At 43.3% G+C, this 24,464-nt stretch overlaps 2 protein-coding genes across 3 annotated transcripts in view; one reads left to right on the top strand and one right to left on the bottom strand.

The window, feature by feature from the left end:
- Positions 1-4,307, top strand: part of LOC120058214 (glutaminase kidney isoform, mitochondrial-like) — a 61,148-nt gene extending 56,841 nt beyond the window's left edge. For both annotated transcript variants that reach the window (XM_039006702.1, XM_039006703.1), the window contains exons 15-18: positions 455-516; positions 744-820; positions 1,179-1,242; positions 1,510-4,307. In XM_039006702.1, coding sequence (XP_038862630.1) covers positions 455-516; positions 744-820; positions 1,179-1,242; positions 1,510-1,663 — 357 coding nt within the window. In that variant the 3' untranslated portion in view covers positions 1,664-4,307. The remainder of the gene's footprint in view (positions 1-454; positions 517-743; positions 821-1,178; positions 1,243-1,509) is intronic.
- LOC120058211 (signal transducer and activator of transcription 1-alpha/beta-like) overlaps positions 4,258-24,464 on the bottom strand; it is a 31,775-nt gene continuing 11,568 nt past the window's right edge. Inside the window, exons 4-24 of the mRNA XM_039006701.1 lie at positions 22,514-22,609; positions 20,516-20,605; positions 20,254-20,332; positions 18,113-18,216; positions 17,867-18,018; positions 17,587-17,745; positions 13,670-13,762; positions 12,734-12,793; positions 12,525-12,554; positions 12,344-12,434; positions 11,092-11,133; positions 10,877-10,960; positions 10,541-10,639; positions 10,250-10,385; positions 7,145-7,200; positions 6,964-7,055; positions 6,658-6,797; positions 6,187-6,372; positions 5,860-5,935; positions 5,536-5,618; positions 4,258-5,050 (exon numbers count right to left, since the gene is read on the bottom strand). Of these exons, the coding sequence (XP_038862629.1) occupies positions 5,558-5,618; positions 5,860-5,935; positions 6,187-6,372; positions 6,658-6,797; positions 6,964-7,055; positions 7,145-7,200; positions 10,250-10,385; positions 10,541-10,639; positions 10,877-10,960; positions 11,092-11,133; positions 12,344-12,434; positions 12,525-12,554; positions 12,734-12,793; positions 13,670-13,762; positions 17,587-17,745; positions 17,867-18,018; positions 18,113-18,216; positions 20,254-20,332; positions 20,516-20,605; positions 22,514-22,609 (1,926 nt within the window). The 3' untranslated portion in view covers positions 4,258-5,050; positions 5,536-5,557. The remainder of the gene's footprint in view (positions 5,051-5,535; positions 5,619-5,859; positions 5,936-6,186; positions 6,373-6,657; positions 6,798-6,963; positions 7,056-7,144; positions 7,201-10,249; positions 10,386-10,540; positions 10,640-10,876; positions 10,961-11,091; positions 11,134-12,343; positions 12,435-12,524; positions 12,555-12,733; positions 12,794-13,669; positions 13,763-17,586; positions 17,746-17,866; positions 18,019-18,112; positions 18,217-20,253; positions 20,333-20,515; positions 20,606-22,513; positions 22,610-24,464) is intronic.

Below are 24,464 nucleotides of genomic sequence, written 5' to 3' on the forward strand. Positions count from 1 at the left end.
GCCAAGGTTCTCTATTCTGCCACCCAGTTAATAAGATAAGGAGCCGTGAGTCATGTTTTGACAACACTAAAGTTAACAGGTCATATGATCTGTTTTCAATGTCTTAAGGCTTATGATATAGGATGTAGCCTATTTTCATGCTGCCGTTTCTCAAAAGAATGAATAGATGCTATTCAGTCAGTCACAATGAGAGGTGCTTTGGCATAAGGGGGTAAAAAGTACTTCTGGCAAGTCTTACATTGCATTACATTCTACATAATTAATAATACTGCCATTGCCATGTTTTTTTTTTGTAAGGAGTTGATTGGGATCCAGAAGTCCTGATTGATGTTTGGCAGATTCCGCTTCTCTTTTAGCTGGTGAAGGGCTGTGGTAGGGCACATATCCCCCACCCCATGCGTGTGTGTGTGTGTGTTTGCCTGTTTCCACAAACTGCCTTCCTCCTTCTCTCCAGGTCAAGTCTGTCATCAATCTCCTGTTTGCCGCCTACACCGGAGACGTCTCGGCACTAAGGAGGTACAGTACGCAGCTCTCTTACACACAGATGACACACACACTGACAAACACGGATTGAGAAGGACTGTTTAAAAAAAAAAAAAAATCATGTTAAATTCAGAATACTTGAGTAATTATACCTTTGTTCATAATGATCTGTCTTCTTTTGTATCTCTGAATTACTTCTGTCTTCTTTCTCTGCCCGTTATCTTCGATCTCTGTGACACTGCTGACCTTTCTGTCGGTAGGTTTGCCCTCTCCTCCATGGACATGGAGCAGAGGGACTATGACTCCAGGACGGCTCTACATGTTGCAGCAGCAGAAGGTGCGTCTCACAGCCTCCCTTTCCTGTCACACACGGGGACAAATTGTGTGTGTGTGTGTGTGTGTGTGTGTGTGTGTGTGTGTGTGTGTGTGTGTGTGTGTGTGTGTGTGTGTGTGTGTGTGTGTGTGTGTGTGTGTGTGTGTGTGTGTGTGTGTGTGTGTGTGTGTGTGTGTGTATGTCAGGGTCCTCTGGGAAGGATTGGCAGACTCAGCCCCCTCTGTTTCGTAGGGGTTCATTTGCTGTCCCTCGGCAGCTGCACTGCGTAGTGTGTGACGTCTTTGCTGCAGTGTGTGTGAGAGAGTGCGTGTGTGTGTGTTTTTTGTTTCTTACGTAACTCCGCCATCTGCTCTACTTTCAGGACATGCAGAGGTGGTGCGCTTCCTCTTAGAGGCGTGCAAGGTGAACCCTGTTCCCAAGGATAGGTAAGCCCACAGAAACTTGTCTGTCTGCCTTTCTTGTGTGTGTGTTTAGGTGTGTTTTTTTTGTGGGTGGACGAGAGACAGTATCATATACTTGAGTGATAGTAAGCGTCTGCAATGTACAGTCTACAATACAAGTGTACTCCCACTCCAAAATAACACTTTTGTTTGTACCCTGTCATTTTCACAACAACTAGTGTTAGCTCCCAGAACTATGCCTTTGTAGGCCAGTCTAACCCCAGTCAGTCACGCTCGTTATCTTCCCTATAGGTGGGACAACACTCCAATGGAGGAGGCCTTGCACTTTGGCCATCACGACGTGGTCACCATCCTCCAGGACTATCAAAACAAGTACAACCCACAAGAGGTCCCCAAGAAGAAGGTCAAGGAGACGACGGAGAACAACCTAGACGGGCTGCTGTAGTGTAGCCTCGCCAGCCAGCAGGTGGCACCACGCTGCTTTTATATCATCTCTACTATACTAGACTGCTGTTTTTGTGGTGGGATGCGCTTTTTGGAGTGACTTTTGTCGACTTTGTATGACGTCGTATTTCTGAACTGTGTGTTTGATTGAACGTGTGTTTTTTTAATATATTTTTTTATACTCCCTTGTTTTACCGTAAGCTTTTTTTGCTTTACCTTCGTCGTGCGCTTTGCTCCTTTTGCGACCGTGTTGCTTACTTTTGCTGTATCTTTCGTCTCTCTTCCATCACCAAGTATGTGTGGTGTGTTAGGGTCCCAAATCGAAGTGCACAATCTGATTGAATCTTTGTGACAATGGTGTACAATATAAAGTGATATTATTATACATATTCTCCTACATGTAAATTGTATATTTATCTACTGTTGAAAGTTAATTAATTTCATGATATCAAGGACCAATACTTACTGTAATTTAATGTAATAGATCATCATGCAGTTTGGTCTTCTTCCTGGACGGCCACAATGTCCAGTAATCTTTGGCCAAATCAGGCACTCTCTATGGAGTGATATGATGTTGAATCTGAAATGACATTTATGTTGGCACTAATGTCACTCTGTACCATTCCAGCTACAGTGCTTCTTTTAATGCCTGGTTGGACAGTTAAAATAAACGGTAGGACACGATGGGCCACCACTAGGGTAGAGGCACTATATGGTCCTGTAGCCTTCTTAGTCACATGTAAAGGATGCCAGATGTTACCAGACATCCTATGCTTCCACTAGTCCGGGTCAAACTTGTCTTGACTTTTATCAACCCTACTGCATAGGAACTATATGCCCTTCAGCTTTCATTTCAATATCATTTTTCTGTACTTGACTTTGTTTGGGATGAACTCAAGACCCTCTTTTATTTGTATATATTTTTTGTTGTCTGTTCTTTTTCTGTATTTTCTCATTTATAACAGTGGAATTGTACTTCCCTATAGCTAAATACTGTATGTAATGCGCACAACACAGGCGGTTGTCTGTTTATAGAGAGGAGGTAGGTAAATCAGGAACTGCCGACAGAACAGGGGAGTACCTGTGTCCCCATGATAAAACACTAGTCTGCCATCACTTGTCTGATGTCATACAGAATATTTTCTATCAAACCAATACAACAGGACTAAAGCCTACAAGTAAACCATCTACCCACTCTTCATCGGAAGCACTTTTCTGAAAGGAGGAAACCAATTGGACATGTTTGTGTAAAAGAGTGGGCTAACGTGTTAAATACATAAACATATGGCAGTTGACATGAATATTGTCAAAAAAAATCCTCTTAGATGTCATATTTTATGAAGAAGCGTGTGCCTGTGGCCAGGAATCAATTTTCCCACAGTAGTAGTTAAAATCAGCTGGTGTGTAAAGGACCCTATCACACAATATAAACAAGGCTTAATTCAGGATTAGAATTATAGCATAGTCATATTCCATTTAATTTCCAAAGAGTCTAAGATGAATGGAAAGTCCTGAATTACTTATTGTATTTGTATGTTATGCTTTGCTACTTGAATATGCACAGTAGCATTGTATCCTGTATTATTGACAGGTGCAAAAACAGTTGGTTGATTTAGTGTGTCAGTTTTGTGCATAGCCACTCATGAGGTCCAATATGAATGTCAAATCCATCCAGTTGAATGACGCACAGTATGACATGAGCGATACCAAAAACGTAACCACTTGCAATCAATTTACAACCCGTGTTTATCTTTTAAATTGTTAACGTGAATGTTAAGACCGCATGAAGCAATACTGTACAATAGATCAAATTATAAATGAACAACAGTGGTAGTATTTTTCCCCATAAGACCTATGTAGCATAAAGAACAGCTTCATTGACACAATGGAGAATAACCTTACGCAACGTTCTATTCCAGATAGATAATGAATACACAGATGGAGTATCAAGTGGATTGGAAAACCCTGTCCTCTATGTACATTACATCTCTACCACTACTTGTTGGTCTCTGTAAGGCAACGTGACCGGTTTTCAGCAACTCCCCAGATCTGTCTGAGACGGTGACATTGTGTATAGGAAAATGTTCAAATGAAAGCCAAAGAATGAGAACGATAACAGAACATGTTGCCACAGAAATTCAACCTCATTCACCACTCCCAGTAGTCTGGGAAACACAAGACTTGAACCCTCCAACCAATCACCATAACACTGTCGTATCCGTGACATACAGGAGAAGGTCTCAAAATCAGACATTGGTTTTGCTATTGTTATACTATGCCTGTTGTAATGGATTGGTGATTCAGTGAAAGGTAACCTTGCCTGTGACCTGATAACTTGTCAGCTGCCTAGGCTTTAGCTCAGAGGGCGAACACAATATTGAGGCTTGCAGGAGACCGGAGTTTGAACCCCTGTAGATCATATGGACAGATGGTTCAAGTCAGGTGTCACCAGTAGTTGCAGACCAGTCTAAAGTTCCAACTAAAGACAGTTCTGAATGTATTGCTAAACACGAATGTCCTTTTCTGTTCATATTTTAGGGCATACTTGATGTGCAAATGTGCGATTGCTCCTGGCAGTGGAATATATACACACATATGATATATTTATTTTAATAAACAAGGTTAAATAAATCAAAGCTATTCAGGCATGTGTGAGCCCTCTTCTTTGTCCTTAAATTAAACAGTGAAGTCCAAACATTTACCATTCATTTCTATTGGGCACAAAATAATCAAACAACCAAAACAAACAGCAAACGCATACAAGTGTGAAGAGTCACAAGCTTGGAATCATTGCGTGCTAGGATTATGGGACCAAATTCTAAACTTGACTACTTAAATTCACGTAAGGGAATTTGTCACATTAACTTTTGGTCCCCTAAAATGAAGGGACTATGTGCAAAAAGAGCTGTAATTTCTAAACGGTTCCCTCGATATGTATGAAAATACCCTCAAATTAAAGCTGACAGACTGAACTTTAATCTCATGGTATCATTTCAAACCCATGGTGCTGGAGTACAGAGCCAAAACAACAAAAATGTGTCAAATGTCCCAATACTTTTGAAGCTCACTGTATAACAGCTTAACCATTTCACCTTAAGTTATTACACACTACATATGCATTCACAAAATATTATCCTGTCACACAGAATGACATTCCTTAATACAAACAGCTGGAGTTGAAGCCCCAAAATCTCATGCATGTACATTAAAATGACACTACATATGTATACAGTTTTAGTTGTATTTACAAAGGAAACCCAACAAATCTCAACTTAATCAACATCCTTTTTCTGGGATGTCTTCAGATCAGTTCGGTGCAGGGGGGTAACACGTTTTCCAAGGGGCGCTGCCTGAAGAGGGCAGGTTAGTTTGGGAAAGCTTTGCACATCTGTAGGGAGAGGGACATGAGAAATACCAGAATCAAGGACAGTAATGGGCTGCATCTCAATAGTGGAATGCTGCACTTTTGTGATTGCATTGAGTGTGTACTGTCACATTGTAAAAATGCATGGATTATCCCTACCCTTGCATGAAAGGTTTGGAAATACATGCTATAGCTATGATGCTAGTCCAGCTGTTTTAGGATGATTAGACATGTGTTCTGTCTGGCTCTAGCCTACCACACTCAGTGTGCGGCTCTGCTGTCTGGTTGAAACCTACCATAGCCGGCTGGTGTTGCCCTTATTGAAACCTACCACAACAATTGCATACTCTTTCTCATTGTCTCCTTCTCAAAACCCATTGGAGGAGAAGGTCAGGGAGTTGGGACCTCTGGCTTTCTCATCCAATGGGTTTTGAGGAGAGAGTATGCAATTGAGATCTTCCCAGCGTCTCTAATATGTGTGCGGCTGGTGCTGTCTGGCTGAAACCTACCACAGTATCAATCTCAGCAGGGTTAATAATCGTGGTCAGCTTCAGGACTCATGGGCATCATGGTGTCCTGTAGTCTGGAGTGGCTGAGGAGAAACCCAACCAGCAGAAAATATCAACTTTAGACGTGAATAACTCAAATCAATAAAACTCAAATCTAGAGGTAATTTGGCATTTACTGTACCTTGGTGTTATCATTATTTATTTACACCTTCATTTGACCTTTCATTGTACTTTGGGCTAGGTGGGTATGTGTGTGTGATCTAAAACCAATGAAAGCCTATATGAAAACACTAGAAGGTGTTTCATAACAACAATCACACTTACAATTCAGACATAGAGATAAGCTCCCTCTTAACGTAGCCAGCATCAGACTCACTCTCCAACTCCATTGGCTCAGCGGCTGGGAAGGTCGAAGGTTATACACGTTTAGGGATCATAAATCAGAACCAAGACATTACCAGTGGCCAGTATTTCAAATGGGAAAAATTGTGGCACAACAAAATATGAAAAAGTATGCCTCAGTATGCAGTGAATATTGTGTATAAATAGCTTTGACTGGAATTGGAAGTCCACAACACCATTTTGACCTTTTTAACTACTCAATCTTTCCTCAAAATATATACGTTTGGGCTGCGGTCGAGTGTTAGTTACCTTCTGTGGGGCGGCTGTAGTAGCGTGCTAAGGCGCTGTCTTTGGGGATCCTGGGGTAGAGGTAGACCAGAGGGTTCTCAGGGATGTTCTTGGCAGCCATCACCTTGTAGTTGTGGAGGATGTCAGGGAAGGAGACGGCGGCCAGCTCCTTCTTAGTGTAGGGCTCCACCGTGTGGAAATGGACATCTGCATGTTCATAGTTATACATAAATGAACACACAGAATGTGATAAGCCAATGTGTTCGCAGTCAGATTACCTGGTCAAATAATACAAACGGAAACCCATCTACAAGGAGAGATAGACGGACACACATTCATAACGTGTAAAAGAAAGAGCAAACACATGTTTTGTCTGTCTGTGCATGGGTATGTATGTATAGGCCATCATTGTAAATAAGATTTCGTTCTTAACTGACTTGCCTACTTAAATATAGGTTAAATAAATGTTACAGAATAGCTACAAACACACACCGTCATTGGAGTGCTCCACCCAGGTAAAGGTGACGGCTCCCTCCCGGCTGCTCTCGCTGAAACGCAGCAGGAAAGTCCCAGGCTCCTTGTCCTTCAGCAGGGCCTTCTCTCTCTCCTTACTGACAAAGCCCATGATACACCTACATCCCAGAGATTCAATGGATTATTGCACAATAAAGTCACTTTTCACAAAACGCAATGTAGACCTAGGCTTCAGAAAGGCATACTGAAGAAATGCGAGTTTGAGCGGTGTGTTGCTGAGGTACTCTAGACGTATTCAGACGATGTGAAAATCAAAGCTCTTACCCGTCATTCCACAAACACAGGAGGTGTCTCTTGATCAGGTCCAGGATTCCATCGATCCACAGCCAGAAGGGAAAGCTCCTCTCATTCACATTCTGCTCAGGCAAAGACGCACTTACTACACAGCTCATAGTAAAACACACAGGGGTTGGCAAAAACGCCAAACTTAAGGTGTGATGCTCACCTTGCAGAATTTGGTCCAGGGGATGAGCCGATTAGGATTTCCTACAGCCTCTCGACCTGTCACAGGAGCGTCCTAGTATTATTGGTTCACTTTAATGGAATGACCTTAGCTTACACTTATGAGCATTACATGGACACATGTCATAACACTTGACATTTTTTGTCATTTAGCAGACGCTCTTATCCAGAGCGACTTACAGTTAGCGCATTCATCTTAAGTTAGCTCGGTGGGTCACAGGGGCCGGAGCTTGGACTGGGCTGAGCAGGAGGGCCAAGAGACCAGAGGTGGCAGAACGGAGTGCTCGTGTTGGGGTGAAGGGTTTGAGAATAGCCTGAAAGTAAGGAGGGCAGTTCCTTTTGCTGCGCCATAGGCAAGCACCATGGTCTTGTAGTGGATACCAGTGTCGACTGGAAGGCATCGGAGTGTGCGAAGGAGCGGGGTGACATTGGAGAACTTGGGAAGGTTGAAAACCAGGCGGGCTGCAGCGTTCTGGATAAGTTGCAGGGGTTTGATGGCAGGAGATGACAATTGCCTGGATTAGGTTGCGATTGAGGTGGTGGGCCAACATCCAAGCTGAGATCTGTCAGGCACGCAGAGATGCGTGTCGCCACCTGGGTGTCAGAAGGGGGGGAGAAAAGTAGTGGAGTGTCATCCGCATAGCAATGATATGACGGAGCTGAGTGACTTGGTGTATAGGAGAAGAGGAGAGGGCCTAGAACCGACCCCTGGGGGACACCAGTAGTGAGAGTACGTGGTGCAGACACAGATCCTCTCCATGTCACCTGGTAGGAGCTGCCTGACAGGTAGGATGCAATCCAATAGTGTGCAGAGCCTGAGACGCCCAGCCCTGAAAGGGTGGAGAGGAGGATCGGATGGTTCATGGGACAGCGGATAGATCTAGGAGGATGAGAACGAGTCAGCTTTGCCAGTGCGGAGAGCCTCCGTGACAAAGAGAAGAGCTGTCTCGGTTGAGTGACCCGTCTTGAAACCTGACTGGTTAGGGTAAAGAAGATTGATCTGAGAGAGTTGATCAGAGACAGCACACTAAAGTGTTTGGGAAAGAAAAGAAAGAAGGGATACAGGTCTATAGTTTTTTTTACGTCGGGGGGGGGGGGGGGGTCGAGTGTTGGTTTCTTGAGGGGAACGAATCGTGTCATTTTGAAGTCAGAGGGGACGCAGCCAGTGGTCAGAGATGAGTTGAGGAGGGAAGTGAGGAATGTTGATGTTACTTTTTTATATGGTGAATAGATCTTAAGCAACAATTGCATTGTTAGCCATTATCTAAGATGACATAGCTAAATCAATTGGCCACCTAAACTCACTTGCCAGACATAAGTGTCAATAAAAACTATTGGCACACTCACCTACAATTGAAGTCAGAAGTTTACATACACCTCAGCCAAATACATTTAAAACTCAGTTTTTCACAATTCCTGACAGTCAATCCTAGTAAAAATTCCCTGTCTTAGGTCAGTTAGGATCACCACTTTATTTTAAGAATGTGAAAGGTCAGAATAATAGCAGAGATAACGATTTATTTCAGCTTTTATTTCTTTAGTCACATTCCCAGTGGGGCAGAAGTTTACATACACTAAATTAGTATTTGGTAGTATTGCCTTTAAATTGTTTAACTTGGGTCAAACATTTCGGGTAGCCTTCCACAAGCTTCCCACAATAAGTTGGGTGAATTTTGGCCCATTCCTCCTGACAGAGCTGGTGTAACTGAGTCAGGTTTGTAAGCCTCGTTGCTCACACACGCTTTTTCAGTTCCGCCCACAAATTTTCTATGGGATTGAGGTCAGGGCTTTGTGATGGCCACGCCAATACCTTGACTTTGTTGTCCTTAAGCCATTTTGCCACAACTTTGGAAGTATGCTTGGGGTCATTCTACATTTGGAAGACCCATTTGCGACCAAGCTTTAACTTCCTGACTGATGTCTTGAGATGTTGCTTCAATATATCCACATAATTTTCCTCTCTCATGATGCCATCTATTTTGTGAAGTGCACCAGGCCCTCCTGCAGCAAAGCACCCTCACAACATGATCCTGCCACCCCCGTGCTTCACGGTTGGGATGGTGTTCTTAGGTTTGCAAGCCTCCCCCTTTTTCCTCCTGACATAACGATAGTCATTATGGCCAAACAGTTCTATTTTTGTTTCATCAGACCAGAGGACATTTCTCCAAAAAGTATGATCTTTGTCCCCATGTGCAGTTGCAAACCGTAGTCTGGCTTTTTAATGGAGGTTTTGGAGCAGTGGCTTCTTCCTTGCTGAGCGGCCCTTCAGGTTATGTCGATATAGGATTCGGATATAGATACTTTTGTACCGGTTTCCTCCAGCATCTTCACAAGGTCCTTGGCTGTTGTTCTGGGATTGATTCGCACTTTTCGCACCAAAGTACGTTCATCTCTAGGAGACAGAACGTGTCTCCTTCCTGAGCGGTATGACGGCTGCGTGGTCCCATGGTGTTTATACTTGCGTACTATTGTTTGTACAGATGAACGTGGTACCTTCAGGCGTTTGGAAATTGCTCCCAAGGATGAACCAGACTTGTGGAGGCCTACAATTTCTTTCTGAGGTCTTAGCTGATTTCTTTTGATTTTCCCATGATGTCATGCAAAGAGGCACTGAGTTGGAAGGTAGGCCTTGAAATACATCCACAGGTACACCTACAATTGACTCAAATGATGTCAATTAGCCTATCAGAAGCTTCTAAAGCCCTGACATCATTTTCTGGAATTTTCCAAGCTGTTTAAAGGCACAATCAACTTAGTGTATGTAAACTTCTGACCCACTGGAATTGTGATACAGTGAATTATAAGTGAAATAATCTGTCTGTAAACAATTGTTGCAAAAATTACTTGTGTCATGCACTAAGTAGATGTCCTACCCGACTTGCCAAAACTATAGTTTGTTAACAAGAAATTTGTGGAGTGGTTGAAAAACGAGTTTTAATGACTCCAACCTAAGTGTATGTAAACTTCCGACTTCAACTGTATGCCTAACCAACTAGCGCTCCTTTATATCACAGACGGCTTTGCGGTGGCTGTGTCGTGGCACAAAACCACTCCTAGTCACAATACGAACTCCCTCTCCCAGACTCACCCAGGAGCTTGTCTCCCAGCATGCCCAGCTGCTCGTCGTTGAGGCCTCGCTTGGTTATGGAGGAGAACTGCCAACTCAGCACCTTCGACAACTGGCTCCAGGTGGCCTGGGGAGGGCTCAGGAAGAACGACAGATTCTGAAGGAGGAAAGAGAGGGACAGAGATGATCAGCTGAGCTGGGTTGGAACAAACGCCTGCACATCCAGCAGCTCTTCAGAAATTGGCAGCCCATGGATCACATGACGGAAGAAAGCAGGAAAGGAAATATTTTGTGAGGTGAGGGGTTGGGTACCTTGGACTCACTGGTCAGCATGTTGTACCACATGACAGAGGCCCAGGCGCTGGGCAGCTGGCTAATGTTGGAGATGACCACAATGGGCAGGGACGTCGTCTGGGCACACACACACACACACACACACACACACACACACACACACACACACACACACACACACACACACACACACACACACACACACACACACACACACACACACACACACACACACACACACACACAAGGGAAAAGGGACATCAGTAGACAGTAAGGTACCTTGGTATGTACTACTTAGAAACATTGCTACCATGACTGTATACCATGCTCCACAAACTAGACTGTTGTTCTCACCTCCAGGTTGACCTGGAGTCCTGGCTGAGTGAGTTGTGTCTCAAAGCTGATGGAGTGGAGCTCCTCTGTCACTATGAGAGGACCCTGAGTGGACACACACACACAGGTTTTCTTTTGACAACGATGATAAGCTATTTAAGACTGTAGCTTAGCTTAGATACAGCATTACCACACGTATAATGATTCAAATGAAAATAATTGTTACATTTCCTTACGTCGTTTGTTCTGTTGCCTGTAACCTTTTGCTCCTTTAGTTGCTGGGGAAGAAAATAATTGGAGTTGAGATGCCACCTGCAGCACACAAATATCGGTATGACATTTACAGTATACTGTACACTGAGTGTACAAAACATTATGAACACCTGTTCTTTCCATTACATCGACTGACCTGGTGAATACAGGTGAAAGCGATGATCCCTTATTGATGTCACTTGTTAAATCCACTTCAAATCAGTGTAGATGAATTAGGAGGAGACAGGTTAAAGAAGTATTTTTAAGCCTTGAGACAATTGAGCCATGGATTGTGTGTATGTGCCATTCAGAGGGTAAATGGAAGGTGAATGGGCAAGACAAAAGTGTTAAGTGCCTTTGAACGGGATATGGTAGTAGGTGCCAGGCGCACCGGTTTGTGTCAAGAACTGCAACGCTGCTGAATTTTTCACGCTCAACATTTTCTCGTGTGTATCTAGAATGGTCCAACGCCCAAAGGACATCCAGCCAACTTGACACAACTGTGGGAAGCATTGGAGTCAACATGGGCCATCATCCCTGTGGAATGCTTTCGACACCCTGTAGAGTCCATACCCAGACGAATTGAGTCTGTTCTGAGGGCAAAAGGGCGGGGGGAGGCATCTCAATATTAAAAAGGTGTTCTTAATGTTTTGTACACTCAGTGTATATCGCTGTGACCAGTGGTAGGTACAGTATTAGGGGACTCCAAACCGAGTCGCCTGACCCCAAGGCAAGAAACGCTTACCACAACTCACTCTCTTAGGAGAGTTCGTAACAGACTAACAATTTGGCCAGACAATTTTTTTCAGTCAAAGCGTCTGGATTATGGAGCACCCTGCCAACCAGTGTGACCGAGTGCAGTACCTTTGAAAGCTTCAAGGCAAACCTGAAAATGTGGCTAAAGGCAAACCAGTCATGTGAACATTAAGACATTCTGACTCTTAAGATGCCAGCTACTGTAGGACCAAGGGACATTTAAACTGTTATGTAATATTACAATTATATTGTTTATTGTTGCATATTTAGATTGTTATATATACACACTGTATATATTAGTGTGTTATATTGAAGCATTGTAATTACATATTGATGTTGATTGTTTTCTGCCCAGGGACTACAGATGAAAACGAGCCATCTAGCTAAATCTGGTGCAATGGCATGTTGTACATGGTCCCTGACAAATAATACAATTATTAAATACAGGATATGACACAACTACGTTGTATCAATTCATACCAGGTGTCTGAATTCTGCTGCCAAGCTTCCATTGGACTCCTCCATGTTCATAACCTTAGAATTAGTTCCAAAGATGTTGAATTTCCGGAACCTGGACAATGACATCAATTTAGAGGAAATGTAATCACTTCGAGGCTTTTTCAGGTATAGGTTGTAAAATGAAGAGCAAATGGATTCCTACCCTCTCACTGTATTCCTCTCAGTCACGTCCCTAAAGAAAGACAACCCACATCAATGACTCAAGCTTTGACTCTTGTCATTGATAAAATATAATTAATTAATTCTGAACGTGCGGTGTCATCTTAATACAGGGCCTTCGAGGTAAAAGGTTACAGAATCAAGTATACTCTCAGGGCAGGTCACTTCTATAACACACACACATTCACTTACTTGTCAAACAGAGCTTTGACTTTGAACTGGTAGTTGAACTCCTGAAGCTTCACCAGCAGTCTGGGGATAACATTGTTAAAATAAGGTTGTTCAGGTTTGCAGGCTTTTGCTCCAGCCCTGCTATTGAATTGGATTGAATTTATTTTGACATATACAACTAAATGCACAATGTGGACCCAGAGGATATCACTTGAAAGTAGAAATGCTTGTTCCCAAAGTGGCCCTCGATGGTAAAAACAATAACACATATAATGATTAAAAGACAAGACAAAATAACCATAAATACATTCATTTATATTGACATCCTAAAAATTGCCACTATTCCACTGCACTTCTCCCGAAAATTAAACAAATAATAAATCAACCATATTCATTTCACATTAAAACAATCTATTAATTGCACATCGTATTGATCCTTCAAATAAATACGCTTGACCAGCAGTAGGGGGCCCAAGGGGCAGTGGAGTGGTTTCCCTTACGTAGACAACCTTGTCCAAAAGAACAAACCTTTGCCTGCTTTTTAAAAGCTATTTTTACTTTTTCTTTGCTTGATCTCCAGGGGAAGGCTGTTCCATAGACAAATGCCTGGTATAGAAAAACATGCTCCTCACAGTACTGTTTACTCTGGGGATTTTACAAGACATAACACTAGCTCTGGTATTGTGACTGTGTTGGTTATATACCATATCAATGTGGTTTTTCCATGTAACCTGGGGCATGATCATTTAAGATGTCAAACACATGATTAAGTTTAAGTTGGTCCACTCTGGAGTCCAAAGGCAACATGCCCACCTTGTGGGAACTCCTGTACCACTATGTGGGTCCTAAAGGGGACATTCAGCATACCTGAAAACATATAACCCAGCTGATTCTACAAACTAATCAATACAGTATTGCACATTGAGTTTGGAGTGTGTGTGTCACTGGTGCCCCCACCTGATTTTGACAGTGAACTGCACCCCAGTCTTCAGCACCAGAGGTCTTTGGGGGTGAGTGGGCATACAGGGCTGTCTCTCCACCACGATAGAACTGAAAGACAGACACCACAGAAACATACTCTCAATCATCTGATAGTCACACTCCTATGGCACTCCACTAAAGCCTAGTCTAGACATTAACTCTGGGAGCTAACTCATGTCTTCTGGGATGTATTAGGAACCAAACAGAAGCAAACGGAACCAAACAGGGAGGAACCTACCTGAATTTGTCCAGCAGAAACTCTAGTTTTTACAGCAAAACGTTTTCCGTTTGTAACGGTTTGGACTAATGATCACACCCCAAATCTCAGGCATGGTTACCTTTCATGCGAGCGTAGTTCACTGAACCAACTCTGCTACATAATAATGATAGATAATAATGCCACTTAGCAGACGCTTTTGTCCAAAGAAACTTACTAAACATGTGTATTAGGGTTTCATATTTTCCCGAAAATCGACACATTTATATTTCTGAGAAAATTGCAACCATCCCGGTAATATTCCCGTTCAAACCGGAAAAGCTATTTAAAATCATATAATACCAGTGATTTTTTTAATTTATAAATTTGGAGAGGAATTTCATGGTTTCTTGTTTTGTATTAGTCACAATTGAATCAACTCAAAGTTCTGTCAAAAAGTCACCACACAACACAATTTGTTAATTTAACCTAGTTTAAATCTAGGCCTAAAATGTAGGTGTATTGTAGTTGTGCCGCAGAGCATTATGGGGATTGTATGTGTTGAGACTGAGCATGTTCTAGATAAATGGTTGAATTGACTCCGGTCTCCCGTCTTAAAATTACTGAATTGTTATAAAGACGTGGTTATGAAACCCACAATACATAAAAGATTGGCGACGTGTAAATCTGAACCTATGGGAACTATTCTGTCTGGAAGAAGTCGTTTTTTTACTTATTTAAAAATGTTATTTCCCATGCTGCACAGTGTATTGCTAACAGGGGCAAGTGCATAGTCGAGATAGCATTGTCATGGGATGTCAGAAAAGGATTTGAGACTGACGTTGGAGTGGGAAAACAACATGATAAAAGGGAGGAATATACAGTGAGTAAAGGAAAGGACATTTATTAAACTGTGAAGACAAACTTTAGAATAAATGAGCATGATAGCAGATAACCATAGACTTCCAGTCATTGCGTTAACGCTAACTAGCACTAGCTCGCGAAACTACCTCCAACTTCCTTCATACTGGACATAGAGACATAAAAATGGTATCCACAAGTTAATCTGACTCTGGGGAAGTAGATAAAGGGCCTTATTGCCACAATCCCGAGGTATGCCTTTAAAAATAATGGTGGAATCAGGATATATGGGAGACTTCAAAGTCACAGTTAACCCTGTGTTGTCTGCTGAGCAGTATCCGCTACCACACATTGACAACATTTTTGCGGGTTTAGCTGGAAGTCAAAAGTTCAGCATAAGTAGACTTCGCAGAGGTCGATTTCAAGATGCACGTGGGTGAAAAGTCAAAAGGAACTGCTGATCGTCGTGACACATAAGGGGGTCTTCAGGTACTGTCATCTACCGTTTGGAATCTCAAGTGTGCCAGCACTGTTCCAGAGGGAGATGGACCAGATCTTGAGTGGATTGCCAGGAGTACAATACTACCTGGAAGACATCCTCGTTACTGGGAAAGACGAAGAGGACTACCTCCAGAACTTGGATGCGACCTTGCAGAGATTGAAGGACTACAGCCTGTGAGTTCGTACGGTCAAATGTGCATTCAAATCATCAGTTGAAGGCGTTGGAAAGGTCATCGACGCCACAGGCCTTCACAAGGATCCATCCAAGGTCAAGGATATTTTGGACACCCCAGTTCCTAAGAACATGAGCCAATGTTTTTTCCTGGGGTTACTGAATTTCTACGGACGCTTTATCCCAATCTAAGCAATGAAGCTGAAACTGCTGCATCAGTTGTTTTGTCAGGACAAAACATGGAAATGGACAGAACAATGTGAGGAACATTTATGAAAACCAAGGAAACACTATTGAAATCTGAAGCACTGACACACTTCGACCCGTCATTGCCCATCCAACCAGCTTGTGATGCTAAACCCATATGGTGAGGGAGCAGTTGTGTCCCATATCATGCCTTCAGGTGAAGAGAAGCCGGTCGCTTTCGTATTGAGAACATTGAACAATGCAAAAAGTAACTACGCACAGATAGAACGAGAAACCCTCATGAGTGCGTCAGTTTCACCAGTATCTGTACAGGAGGAAGTTCACCCTTCTTACAGATCATTGTTCGCTGACGAGCATAATTGGAGGAGGATACCAGTGTTGGAGGATACCAGTGTTGGAGGATACCAATGTTGCAACAGCTACACTCGGGTCATTGTGGAATGGCTCGCATGAAGGAAATTGCACAAAGCTACTTCTGGTGGCCTGGATTGGATGGAAGCATTGAGGAGAAAGCAAAAACATGCTCCTCGTGTCAGAAGGTTCGCAACGTACCTCAACTTCGCCTGCATCGCTACTCAAGAAGAGAGAGTTACGCACAAGCTTCGACCTACTCAAACCTCCGAACTCAAAGGAGGCAGTGCGACGTCAACAGTACAGTCATCTCAAACGTTATGAACTGAGAGCAAAGGGCAGAGCTTTTAATCCTGGAGACTGTCTTAGCTAAGAACTACCTCGACGGACAAAAGTGGGTTCCTGCTACAGTCATTGCTCCGACTGGTCCTGTGTCCTACACTGTCTAGACTGCAGAGGACGTCATCTGGAAAAGGCACACATATCAGTTACTGTTGAGTAAAGCCACACCGACAGAACCACCAGTCGTGAGTGGTCCAGAACTGTTACTGGGTGACACCCTGACCCAGCAGTCGTCACCTAGGGGCTCACAGTCACCTTCTCAGGACTGTTGTTCATAATGGGGACAATTTAAGTTGGAAAGGAGGAGATGTGGTGTATTGGGGTTGTGTCACGGAGCATCATGGGGGTTGCATGTGTTGAGACCGAACACGTTCTAGATACATTTTTGAACACATTCATGTCACCAGTCTCATCATTATTGAATTGTTATAAAGACGTGGTTATGAAGCCCAGGAGACATAGCAAAAAAATGATGAGGTTATTAGCCGACAGCCTAGTGAAAATGTCATTGGTTTTACATGTCAGCCAGCTGGTTGGCCCTTTCCCATCCCCTTGCACCTGGCTATCAAGGAGATTTCGTAAGGTCATGGTATTGTGGTGACTTTAATCACAGGGAACAACATATCCGATTCTCCGCTAAACAGACATGCAAATAGGCCTAGTAGTGGCGATTCAGCAACAAGGATAGCACACATGTACTCATTTTGTTATTGTAACATCATGGATCAATGTTGCAAATGTCTATTTCCTCGAGCACATTCGTGGACACAATGTACCAGACATTTTGATAACAGTGAGTAGCTGCAGTTTATATTTTGAGACTCTGCCAGTGCCACAAAGATAGCTTGTAGATTTGTGAATGTGAGATGGAGATAGCCTTCAGTAACTGTGTCGAGAGGTTGCGTGTATAGCCTACTATTGATAGTCAGCAATGCAATTTATAGAAGGGATGTTTTCTATTGGGGACTTTACATTGAGTAGGCAAAATATGGTCGGCTGCTAGCGATGTGAAGACTGGTCTAATGTAGACTACGAATGAAGCCAGATATTGATTTGTCCGGTTCATTCATGCAGCTATTCGCAAAGCATATTTTGCATTAGTGCTGCATAAAATGTGTTTAGCATTGGTTCACGGGACCCGTCAATATTTTTCTTGGGAATCGGGAAGGAGCTTGGTCGGTAAGTCCCGGTCTACTGGTTAAACCCTAATGTGTATGTGATCGCTACAAGAACATAGATATAGGTGACAGAGCGGGGTCTCACTTGACAATGAGGGTCTTGAACAGGACGAGAGCGCGTTCCTCCAGAGTGCTTTTGCACTGAGTGATGGGGTCGTTCTCGTACGTGTACTTCTGTTCCAGCTCCTGAAGCTTCTTCAGCTGCTGTCGTACCTGCTGTAAGCCCTCTGCCACCGCAGTGAACCTGCACACACCCCCCCCACCCCCCACACACACAGGGTTATGGTTGAAAGTATCTGAACAGTGTCTAAGGTTATGTGTAGTGGCAGGGGCAGGAGCTAAGGTGGACAGGAGGCTGGGCTGACCAGGTTTGTAGCTGGTCTAGACAGGCATTAGGTGGACCACCGATACACGCAATCTGCTGTCTGTGCTTCCACTCAGGTATCTCCTCCGTCACCAGGGTGTACTGGATCTGCCCGGCCAAGTTCAGGATGTCATCTATCTGATGCACCACCACCTGCAGGTCAGGAGAAAACAAACACCACAAGCTAATCATACACCACAAGCTAACCATACAGCGTACACACACACACGGATGCATACACACGCACCTCTCTGGTTTTGTTGAGGTTGATGAACATCGCTCTGATGACCATCTCCTCTTCACGGATCTCTTTCTGTACCACCGGTGTCATCCCATTCACCTCTTGTTCCACTAACAAATACATAGAGTCACAACTGATATAGCGTTAAGCATTCCCAATATGATATTAAAAAGAAAGATCTGGAATTTTACAGCACAGCTATTTCAGTCCGGAAAGTAGTTTTTAGTACAGTAGGAGTAAGTTGTTATTTCAGTACCTTCACATTGGCTAAAGCATAGACCAGGGATCATCAACTAGATGATGACCGCAAGAAGCCCAAACAGATATAATATTAGACTAAAACAATCATTTCAAACCTTGCTTACATTTGTATACGATCACGTGTTTCTCTACTATGCATAGGAAAACTTGGGAAAAGATTTCCAAAATCACTTGGAGAGGATATCCTGGTGTTTTTAGTCTTTCATGTCCAATATGTTTTTAATTCATTATATATATATATATATATATATATATATATATATATATATATATATATATAGATATACATATATATATATACAGATATACATATACATATATATATATATATAAGTGCCTTCGAAAGTATTCAGACCCCTTGACATTTTCCTTTTTTTATTTTACAACCTTATTCTAAAATGGATTAAATAAATAAATAATTCCTCAGATTTGTACACACAATAGCCCATAATGACAAAGCGAAAAGTTTTGAGATTTTAGCCAAAGTATTAAAAATAATAAACAGAAATATCTTATTTACATAAGTATTCAGACCCTTTGCTATGAGACTCGAAAACTGAGCTCAGGTGCATCCTGTTTCCATTTATCATCCTTGAGATGTTTCTACAACTTGACTGAAGTCCACCTGTGGTAAATTGAACATGTCTATATAAGGTCCCACAGTTGACAGTGCATGTCAGAGCAAAATCCAAGCCATGAGGTCGAAGGAATTGTCCATAGAGCTCCGAGACAGGATTGTGTCGAGGCACCAATTTGGGGAAGGGTACCAGAAAATGTCTGCATTTGAAGGTCCCCAAGAACACTATTGGCCTCCATTATTCTTAAATGGAAGAAGTTTAGAAACAACAAAGACTCTTCCTAGAGTTGGCTGCCCGGCCAAACTGAGCAATCGGGGGAGAAGGACCTTGGTTAGGGAGATGACCAAGAACCCGATGGTCACTCTGACAGAGCGCCAGATTTCCTCTGTGGAGATGGGAGAAACTTCCAGAAGGACAACCATCTCTAAAGCACTCCACCAATCAGGTCTTTATGGTAGAGTGGCCAGACGGAAGCCACTCCACAGTAAAAGGCACGACAGCCCGCTTGGAGTCCCAAAAGGCACTTAAATTTGGCACTTAAAGACTCTCAGACCATGAGAAACAAGTTTCTCTGGTCTGATGAAACCAAGATTGAACTCTTTGGCCTGAATGCCAAGCGTCACATCTGGAGGAAACCTGGCACCATCCCTACGGTGAAGCATGGTGTTGGCAGCATCATGCTGTGGGGATGATGCTGACAATGATCCTAAGCACACAGCCAAGACAACGCAGGAGTGGCTTCAGGGAAAGTCTCTGAATGTCCTTGAGTGGCCCAGCCAGAACCCAATCGAACATCTCTGGAGAGTTCTGAAAATAGCTGTGCAGCGACGCTCCCCATTAAACCTGACAGAGATTGAGAGGATCTGCAGAAAAGAATGTACCCAAGAAGACTTGAGGCTGTAATCGCTGCTAAAGGTGCTTCAACAAAGTACTGAGTAAAGGGTCTGAATACTTACGTAAATGTAATATTTCAATTTTTTATTTGTAATAAATTTTAAAAAATGTCTAAAAACCTCTTTTTGCTTTGTCATTATGGGGTATTGTGTATAGATTGCTGAGGGGGAAAAAAACGATTTAATCAATTTGAGAATAAGGCTGTGACGTAACAAAAAAATCCAAAAGCACTCTATATATTTTTGGGAGGCTCAATATAACTTGGGGGACCAAATAAAACCACCCGTGGGTCGCCAGTTGGGGAACCTTGACATATAGCATTAACAGATCTAGGACCAGTCTAGTCTCGTGTACCAGACCCAGGCTGTTGAAATAGACTAGGACCAGGCTCAGAGGCTATAACTCCTACAGTACCTCGGCTCAGCAGGGTCTTCTTCTTAAAGTCATGTTCATCCTGTATGTCCTCCAGTGACTTCATTTCCTGCTCTGCATCCTGAAGAGGGCAGAAGTCACACTATTGGTTTTTCATGGACATCGATGATGTTTGTGAAAAACATTTTCTGTCCTACTCTTCCAGACTGTTCAACTGGCTATTTTCATATAGACAATGCCGTAGTAGACTGCATGACAAAAAAAACACAACCAATATCACCTGGTAATGGCCAAATGAGCGCACCTGTACTTGGTTCCTCAGGTTTTTGACTTTGTTGTCCAACTCTTTCTGTTTCTCCAACATCACGTTGTTTTGTGCGGACCCAACGGTTTCCTGTCAAAAACAGTTACAGACAATATGTTCTTCTTTCACACTCTGAAATGCTACTTCTGTTGCAGCAATGATTGAAGATAAAATACATCATATCAGAGGCTGTTTAACACTTTTTTAATATACAGTATATACTGTATATATATATATATATACACTGCTCAAAAAAATAAAGGGAACACTTAAACAACACAATGTAACTCCAAGTCAATCACACTTCTATGAAATCAAACTGTCCACTTAGGAAGCAACACTGATTGACAATACATTTCACATGCTGTTGTGCAAATGGAATAGACAAAAGGTGGAAATTATAGGCAATTAGCAAGACACCCCCAAAAAAGGAATGGTTCTGCAGGTGGTGACCACAGACAACTTCTCAGTTCCTATGCTTCCTGGCTGATGTTTTGGTCACTTTTGAATGCTGGCGGTGCTCTCACTCTAGTGGTAGCATGTGACTTAGTCTACAACCCACACAAGTGGCTCAGGTAGTGCAGTTCATCCAGGATGGCACATCAATGCGAGCTGTGGCAAAAAGGTTTGCTGTGTCTGTCAGCGTAGTGTCCAGAGCATGGAGGCGCTACCAGGAGACAGGCCAGTACATCAGGAGACGTGGAGGAGGCCGTAGGGGGGCAACAACCCAGCAGCAGGACCGCTACCTCCGCCTTTGTGCAAGGAGGTGCACTGCCAGAGCCCTGCAAAATGACCTCCAGCAGGCCACAAATGTGCATGTGTCAGCATATGGTCTCACAAGGGGTCTGAGGATCTCATCTCGGTACCTAATGGCAGTCAGGCTACCTCTGGCGAGCACATAGAGGGCTGTGTGGCCCCACAAAAAAATGCCACCCCACACCATGACTGACCCACCGCCAAACCGGTCATGCTGGAGGATGTTGCAGGCAGCAGAACGTTCTCCACGGCGTCTCCAGACTCTGTCACGTCTGTCACATGTGCTCATGTGCTCAGTGTGAACCTGCTTTCATCTGTGAAGAGCACAGGGCGCCAGTGGCGAATTTGCCAATCTTGGTGTTCTCTGGCAAATGCCAAACGTCCTGCACGGTGCTGGGCTGTAAGCACAACCCCCACCTGTGGACGTCGGGCCCTCATACCACCCTCATGGAGTCTGTTTCTGACCGTTTGAGCAGACACATGCACATTTGTGGCCTGCTGGAGGTCATTTTGCAGGGCTCTGGCAGTGCACCTCCTGGCACAAAGGCGTAGGTAGCGGTCCTGCAGCTGGGTTGTTGCCCTCCTACGGCCTCCTCCACGTCTCCTGATGTACTGGCCTGTCTCCTGGTAGCGCCTCCATGCTCTGGACACTACGCTGACAGACACAGCAAACATTTTTGCCACAGCTCGCATTGATGTGCCATCCTGGATGAACTGCACTACCTGAGCCACTTGTGTGGGTTGTAGACTCCGTCTCATGCTACCACTAGAGTGAGAGCACCGCCAGCATTCAAAAGTGACCAAAACATCAGCCAGGAAGCATAGGAACTGAGAAGTTGTCTGTGGTCACCACCTGCAGAACCATTCCTTTTTTGGGGGTGTCTTGCTAATTGCCTATAATTTCCACCTTTTGTCTATTCCATTTGCACAACAGCATGTGAAATTTATTGTCAATCAGTGTTGCTTCCTAATTGGACAGTTTGATTTCACAGAAGTGTGATTGACTTGGAGTTACATTGTGTTGTTTAAGTGTTCCCTTTATTTTTTTGAGCAGTGTATATATATATGCTGCTAAGAAATTTGCTGAAAAATCAGTTCATGGCTAAATTGTCCATGCAATAACAACTTTTCTCGGAAACACAAAAGAATGCGTCATAATCACAATTCAGTACACACACTGCGACAGACTATGCTCCCACATTTCCATAAGGCAGTATGAAAATGGCAAGATCAGTGTCTCACCTCTTTTTTTAAGACGGAGGCCAGGATTTTCTTCTCCTCTTTCAGACATTTACATATAGTCATGGCCATATGCAAAGGGTCCTCCTGAAAGTGGTCCTAGGAAGACAGTTAATCAACTTTAAAAGTCGAATGGGTGTTCCTCAAGGTTCCAGGACCACTGTTCTTTTTCACATACTTGCTAACTGCTACCTCTTGGAAATGTAATTTATTAAGAGGAAATGTCCTGCAAACCAGATAAAACATTATAGGTGCAATATGCAGAAATTGTGCCACTGTTTCCTGGTTGCTAAAATTCTAATTTCAGTTTGTGGCAAAACAAGTAAGTATAGATAATCATTGTGAAATATCATTTCAATAACCAAAAATATTGTATTTTCAGCTGTTTGAAGCTGGGATACAAATCCGAAAAAGCTAAAACTAAACGTATAAATGAGAAGCATAGAAAGAGCGCACATAGAACGGCTCTACCACTTCTTAAGACTTGCTTTCAATGAGAATGACATATCTATACCTCACATTTCTATGTGAATTTGGTTGGGTCGCCCAAAAACGTACATATAGCGGCTTTAAGCTTGCTAAAACAAAGGCTTATGTAACAAAGGACTGGATAGCCAGTATCCTGTTTGAAAACTCAAACAATTCAATGGTTATTGATTAGCTTAAAGAACCTCAAGATACTTTTGTGTATGTGGACACCCCTTCAAATTAGTGGATTCGGCTATTTCAGCCACACCCGTTGCTGACAGGTGTATAAAATCGAGTACACAGCCATGCAATCTCCATAGGTAACATTGGCAGTAGAATGGATTTACTGAAGAGCTCAGTGACTTTCAACGTGGCACCGTCATAGGATGCCACCTTTCCAACAAGTCAGTTTGTTAAATGTCTGCCCTGGTCAACTGTAAGTGCTGCTATTGTGAAGTGGAAACGTATCGGAGCAACAACGGCTCAGCCGCAAAGTGGTAGGCCACACAAGCTCACAGAACGGGACTGCCGAGTGTTGAAGTGAGTAGCGCATAGAATCATATGTCCTCGGTTGCAACACTCACTACCAAATTCCAAACTGCCTCTGGAAGCACAAGAACTGTTCGTCGGGCACTTCATGAAATGGCCGAGCAGCCGCACACTAGCCTAAGATCACCATGCGCAATGCCAATCGTCGGCTGGAGTGGTGTAAAGCTCGCCGCCATTGGACTCTGGAGCAGTGGAAACACGTTCTCTGGAGTGATGAATCACGCTTCACCATCTGGCAGTCCGACGGACAAATCTGGGTTTGGTAGATGCAAGGAGAACGCTACCTGCCCTAATGCATAGTGCCAACTGTAAAGTTTGGTGGAGGAATTATGGTTTGGGGCTGTTTATTATAGTTCGGGCTAATCCCTTTAGTTCCAGTGAAGGGAAATCTTAACACTACAGCATACAATGACATTCTAGATAATTTTGTGCTTCCAACATTGTGGCAACAGTTTGGGGAAGGCCCTTTCCTATTTCAGCATGATAATGCCCCCGTGCACAAAGCGAGGTCCATACAGAAATGGTTTGTTGAGATCGGTGTGGAAGAACTTGACAGGCCTGCAGAGCCCTGACCTCAACTACATTGAACACCGTTGAGATGAATTGGAACGCCGACTACAAGCCAGGCCTAATTGCCCAACATCAATGCCCGACCTCACTAATGCTCGTGGCTGAATGGAAGCAAGTCCCCGAAGCAATGTTCCAACATCTAGTGGAAAGCCTTCCCGGAAGAGTGGAGGAGGTTATTGCAGCAAAGGGGTGGACCAATTCCATATTAATGTCTATGATTTTTTAATGAGTTGTTCGACGAGCAGGTGTCCACAAGCTTTTGGTCATGTACACACTTTTAAGTGTGCCTTTAGAGGCCATGCAATTCAGTACTCATCTATAAAACAAAAGCAATTTAGATCAAAAGAGTTCATATTAACAAAGAAAA

The sequence above is a fragment of the Salvelinus namaycush genome, chromosome 13 (genome assembly GCF_016432855.1).
Source record: "Salvelinus namaycush isolate Seneca chromosome 13, SaNama_1.0, whole genome shotgun sequence".
NCBI classification, from domain to species: Eukaryota; Metazoa; Chordata; class Actinopteri; order Salmoniformes; family Salmonidae; genus Salvelinus; species Salvelinus namaycush.